The 6,443-nt window shown below is 38.9% G+C and overlaps 1 protein-coding gene across 6 annotated transcripts in view; it reads left to right on the top strand.

Moving 5' to 3' along the window:
• MYO1D (myosin ID) overlaps nt 1-6,443 on the top strand; it is a 362,631-nt gene that overhangs the window by 143,902 nt on the left and 212,286 nt on the right. For 5 of the 6 annotated variants that reach the window (XM_017542198.2, XM_017542195.2, XM_037743342.1 and 2 more), the window contains exon 15: nt 4,262-4,428. In XM_017542198.2, the coding sequence (XP_017397687.1) occupies nt 4,262-4,428 (167 nt within the window). Of the gene's footprint in view, nt 1-4,261; nt 4,429-6,443 lie in introns of those variants that run through there. The other variant, XR_001829185.2, reaches the window with a different exon arrangement.

Genomic DNA, 6,443 nt, shown 5'->3' with positions numbered 1-6,443 from the left:
TTTTTTTCTGAGATGGAGTCTCGCTCTGTTGCCCAAACTGGAGTGCAGTGGCATGATCTCAGCTCACTGCAACCTCCATCTCCCAGATTCAAGCCATTCTCCTGCCTCAATATCCTGAGTAAACTGGGATTACAGGAGCGCGCCACCATGCCCAGCTAATTTTTTTGTATTTTTAGTAGAGACGGGATTTCACCATGTTGACCTGGGTGGTCTCAAACTCCTGACCTCAATTGATCCACCTACCTCAGCCTCCCAAAGGTCTGGGATTACAGTCTTGAGCCATTATATCTGGCCTTCTTCATCTATTTCTAATCTACTCTTCTACTGATCCACTGAGTTCTTAATTTTTTTTATTATGTTTTCCAGTTCTAGATTTCCATTTGGTTTGGTTTTTTTCATAGTTTCGTGTTCTATACAAAATTCTCATATTGTCTTTTGTCACCTTGAACATGGTAAGCATAGTTATTTTAATATCTCTGTCTGATAACTCCAGTGTCTGGACACCTGCAGTCTGTTTATTTTTTATTTTGTTTTGCTGTTTCTAATTCCAGTTTCCTTGGCTCCTGGTTTTTATTTTGTTCCAAATATTATATTTGCAAAATCATCAATAGAAATAATTGGAGGCCAAAGTTTATGTTATTTTTCTCCAGGGAACAGTTAATTTTCTTCTTTTAGTAACCTAAGAACAACAGTATCCTAAATCAACCATTCCAATTTCAAGGACTCAGGTGATTAAAAGCTGAATTATGGTCCCTGTAACAGACTGCCTACTTCTAATTCATCCTTATTCCTGGTGACAGGATCCTAACCCAAAGTGAGAGGGGTTTACCTATGTTTCCTCCTTTTCAGGCCTTATTTTCTAACCTTTGTCCCACTGGGCCCATGAAGCTGCCAAAATTACTACTCAAATCCCATCTACCTTCTCTAGAGTCAGCAAATTCCCCCAGGAAAAAAAGGCAGTCTCAAACCTGGGTTCTCTTCCACGGCGTCCTTCCTCTCCTGTATTCTGACCCAGTAATTCTCCACTGTCCTGTTAGATCTCCAATGTCTTCAGGCAAATGTTTTGTTTATTTTGTTTACCTATTCTCATTAACCCTCAGCATGGGTGTCAGTTTAAATTACCTAGTCTGTCGTTACTCAAAGCCCTAATATCTTCATTCCATTAATTAGCTAATTAGTTCCAGAGAGAATTTACAGGCAAGACCCAAGTGTTCTGATTTTGTGCAATGCTTATTCCATTACACTAGTACCAAATATGCAGGCAAATCTAGCATTTTGGCATTTACTGTGCTCAGTGCCACTTTTCTTAGTTTATTCACCAAGAACAGACATTCTATTTCAGCAAACTAGTAGAAAACCCTCAAGTAAACAGTGCCTCCTCCCCGACTTCCCCATCCTATTCAGTTTTTTAAAAAACATATTAAAGCCATTTTTCCAAGTGAGCTGCAGTTGTTCCCCCAATATAGATGCACCATTCGAAAATCATTACAGATTTAGTGAACATTTGATCACCCATCACTATTTTTTAAAGTAAGATTCTGCTTGTGCTTTATTATAAAATATTGATCCTCTGCTTAAATATGCCCAAATTTAATAACTAATCAAAGAGTTGGTATTCCAGAGTAGGGAAGAAGTATAAGTTACTTATCAATCTATAACAAATCACTCTAAAATATGGTGCTTAAAATAATGGTTCTTTGTCATGATTCAGTGGTTGACTGGGCAGTTCTGCTGGGCTCACCAAGCAGTTGCAGTCAGCTGGGGCTAGATAGGCTAAGATGAGCTCACTCAAATTGAGTTCCTGGATGACTGAGCATCTTTTTTCATGTAGTCTTTAGTCCTGGGCTTCTTCACATGGTAGAAGTGGTCAGAACCTCTCAAGGATGGGTTTCTAGAAGTAACCCAGTGTCACTTCTGCTGCATTCTACTGGCCATGTCATAGGCCAAGTCAGATTTGAGAGGCGTTGCAAGATATTGAGGTTGTTTTTCATCCTGCCTCAGATGACAAGATGAAAAAAGACAGGTATACTAGGCAGAATAATGGTCTTTGCATTGCAACACCAACTCTCTGACATCAGCTAAGTGTCCTACAATTCAATTCAGTTCTGACACTAACTATCCAGAGTCAGCATCAAATCTGAAAAATTAAAGGACAGGGTCCCCAACAAGACTTTCCTCTTCTTCAGACGCCAGCTGCAAATGAGGTCCACAGAACACCCGCCCTTATATACGACTGGGGTACAAATTTGAGGATTCCCATGACCCTGCTTCAGGTTTGGTAATTCACTAGAGTGATTCAAGAACTCAGGACCAAGCGCAGGAGCTTCTGTCCCCCTGGAATCAGGGTGCACCACCCTCTGAGTACATCCATGTGTTCACCAACCAAGAAGCTCTTCTGAGGCTCAGGATTCTGAGGTTTTGTTTTTTTGTTTTATCAGCGGTTCATCACAAAGACACAATTGGCTAAATCTTTGGCCACATGATTAAGCTTAATCTTTAGTCCCCCTAACCTGCCCAGAGGTCAGGAAGCTATAAGTTCCAGAACATGAAGGAGTTTTCTGGTGACCAGCTCCCACCCTGAAGCTATCTGGAGGCCCAGCTATGAGTCATCTCATTAGCATAACTAAGACACTCCTATCATTGAAGAAATTTCAAAGGTTTTCGAAGCTGTATGCCAGAAACCAGGAATGAAGGCCAGATAGATGATATTTTTTATTGTTGTTATTACTATACCATAGTCATCCCAGATGTCCACATCCTAATCCCCAGAACCTATGAACATGATATGTGGGTGCCCTGGCAAGGTGGAATTAGGTTGCAGATAAAGATATGGCTGCTAATGAGTGGGCCTGAAAATAAGGGCTTATCCTCCATTACCCAAGTGGGCCCAGTGCTATCACGAGTGCTTCAGTGGGAAGGAACAAAGTAGAAAAGTCAGAATGAAAGAGGTGACATCATAAAAGACTCACCTGGCCATTGCTGGCTTTGAAGATGGAAGGGGGCCACCAGCCAAAGAATGTGGGCAGCCTCCAGAAGCTGGAAAATATAAGAAAATGAGTTTTCTTCTGGATCGTCTAAGAACACCAGCCCTGATGACACATTGATTTTTGGCTCAGTGAAACCTATTTCAGACTTCTGACCTCCAAAATGTGAGATAATAAAACTGTATTGTTTTAAGCCACTAGATTTATGATAATCTGCTACAGCAGCAATAGGAAACTAATGCAGCAGGGCCTAGAAAAAAGCAAAAAATGATGTTACATTTCACCATGTAGAACAGCATGATAAATGTACTATCGGAGTTTCTTTTTTAGGTGTTGGAAACTGTTATTCTGTTCAAAATGCAAGTAAATTTACATCCTTCAAATCTGTCCTACTTCTTAAATTATTTACTACCTCCTTCTACTTCTAGCCCTCAGCGGAGCTCAAAACTGCCTAATTTAACTACAGAGGATTCTATATCTTAATCAAAGTGCATCTGTGTGTCTGATAGATAACAGACTCAGAGAAGAAACTCTTTACACTTATAGGATACATTTGACCTCATTGATTTATCCAGTGATAATTTATTCATTATCTTCAGTGTATCAGGATCTATGCCAAGCATGATTTGATATTTAAAAGGGGTTATGATCTAATATGTGGTATAAAACTTAATTGGCACAGAGGGAAGGATTGCTAGCTGAGCTCCTTTACAGAATCACTGATGCCTATAGGTAGTTTTAGAACTTCTCTACCTACGCATGAAGTTTAATCTCTTTTCCAAAAGCACCAACTAATGCAATAATATTAATAATGATGGCTGACTCTGAAGGAGCACTTATTATATACCAGAGCTGTCCCTATCATTCCTTAACATAATATTAACATTAATAAAGAATGTCCTTTTACATTCTCCATCCATTTTCATTGTTAGCTGCTGCCTTTTTCTATTGAATTACTCCTTCAGTTGCTTTAACCTTGTTTTCGTAAATACACAGAAACGCGATATTTACATCTCTGTTACTTCCTAGTCTTATCCCTTTTCTACTATTTCTAATAAAGCCTAAAACATAATTAAATAAAAATTTAGCTGAATGCACGAGAACATCTAACCTTTGAATTGAAGGAGAAAGGAAGAATACTTTATTCACAAGTGTGTATGCCTGAGAAATTAGAGGCACTGAGCTTACTTGACACAATTAGCACTAATTACACGTTAGTGTCCCTAGTCAGGGAATTTTCTCCAGTGAACTTACCATTTGCTGATTTGTTTCTTTAGGAACCATATTATGTTCGTTGTATCAAACCCAATGACAAGAAATCTCCACAGATATTTGATGATGAACGCTGCCGACACCAAGTAGAATATCTTGGACTACTGGAAAATGTGAGAGTACGTCGGGCAGGATTTGCCTTCCGCCAGACCTACGAGAAGTTTCTTCACAGGTGAGAATAGACTCAGCAGAGAGGCCTAATAGTACAGTGAGAATGACAGAGTCCTCCCCATACGACAATGCATCAGCACATATTAGACAATCTGTAAATATTTGTTGGGTGAGCAAAAGAATTGAGGAAATTACAAATATGGCAGATTTTTCCAGATTCAACACAAGTCCCTGAGTTCATGGTTTATGGACCATGAAAGTTTCAGCCTTTTGGGAGGAAATGTGGGCATCGTAGTAGAGTAGAAAGAGCACTGATCTGAAGTCACGTTGGGGTGGAATCCTGACTATGCCACTTACTTGCTGCTTGATCATGGGCCAGAAATTTAACTTCTTTGACCCTGTTTTTGCATCTGTAAAATAAGTATAATAACACTTCATAGGACTTTTGTGAGAAATTAACCTAAGTAAAAGGCCTGGATTCCTGGTAGATCATAGCTATTCAATCAGTGCTGCCTGTCATTACTGGTGTTGGTAATTACAATAATCAAATATTAAGGAGTTAAGCATGGAGGACCTGAAATCAGTCTGCCTGGTTTGATTCCTCGCTCTGTCATTCAGTTGTGTGACAACGTTCAGTTATGTGACCTTGGACAAATCACATAACCTTTTCATGCCTGTTTCCTCATGTGCGAAATGGGGATAATAATGATAACTACCTTGAAGCATTGCTAGAGGGTTAAATGAGATAATATATACAAAGCACTTGGAGTACTACCTGCATGTAGTAATCACTCAATAAATGTAATATACTGTTGCTATTGTTAATTTATTGTTGATAATGTTGCTTTAATGATATTCTGTCATATAAAATAATAATAATGATAATTGACAACTTAGAATCAGAAAATGCTTTAAATTCCATCTATTTGTTTTAAAACATTTATTGAACATTTTCTATATTCCCGACTATAGATTTCCCTCCCAAAAAGTGGATAAATACATACATAAAATATAAACCAGAAAAATGCAGGAAATTAAAATGCTTTAGATTAGTTGGTCAAAAAAGAGTCTCTAAGGAGCTAACAATGACAGGAAGCAGCCAGCCATACAAAGATCAGAGCAAAGAGAAAGTGGAGCAGAGGGAACAGCCTGGGAAAAGGCTCTATTGCGATAATAAGCAAGGCATTCTAGATGCCAAATATCATCCAGTGTGGTTGGAGGACACTGACCGGGCAGTGGAGTGAGATGAGATCAGAGAGATGGACAAAGGCCAGATCATGTGGAACTTTGTAATCAGACTAAATCATTTAGATTTTGGCTAGGCATGATTTAAAGCACAAAGAAACAAAACCATTGGTGGATTTTAAGCACAGAGTTACACAACTTTATGGATGTCTTAAAGGAATCACTGTAGCTGCTGTGTGAGTAGAAGGCGAGGAGATGTTTAGGGATGCTATTGCAGGAGTCCAGGAAAGATGGCTTGATGGTAGTGCCTTCAGTAAGGGGCTGCTGCAGATCGACGATCAGTTGACAGATTTGGAATATGTTTGAGGGATAAAGGTGACAAGACTCCTTCATGAATTGGATATGATGAAACAGGATAAAGAGAAATGAAGTATGAAAATTAGATTTTGGCTTGAGCGTCTAGGTAAGCACAGTACCATTTGCTGAGATAAAATTGGTAAATAATTTTGAGGAAGAGGACATGGAACAGGAGCAAAGATGGAATCAAGATTATTTCCTTGACTATGTTAACTTTGAAACGTCTCTCTGTTAACTTTGAAATGCCTACTAAATATCTAGGCAGAAATATTAAATAAGTCATTAGACTTTCATACCTGGAGTTCTGGAAATAAGTGTTTAGGCTGCAGATTTTAGAGATTTCAGAATCACTCTGGTAACATAGATTACGCAGAAAATCTTGGAACTGGATAGAGAAGAGGAGGAGGTCCATGACAATTTTTAGATTTGTGGTCTGGCATGAAAGAACCAGCAAAGAAGAGAAGCAGCAACCAATGAGATAGAAGAAAAATCAGAAGAGGATTATGTCACAGTAGCCAAGATAAGATGGCTTTT

This window comes from Cebus imitator, unplaced genomic scaffold (assembly GCF_001604975.1).
Source record: "Cebus imitator isolate Cc_AM_T3 unplaced genomic scaffold, Cebus_imitator-1.0 Scaffold140, whole genome shotgun sequence".
NCBI lineage: Eukaryota > Metazoa > Chordata > Mammalia > Primates > Cebidae > Cebus > Cebus imitator.
Note: the sequence above shows the minus strand (reverse complement) of the source record. Positions and strands in the feature narration are given on the sequence as shown.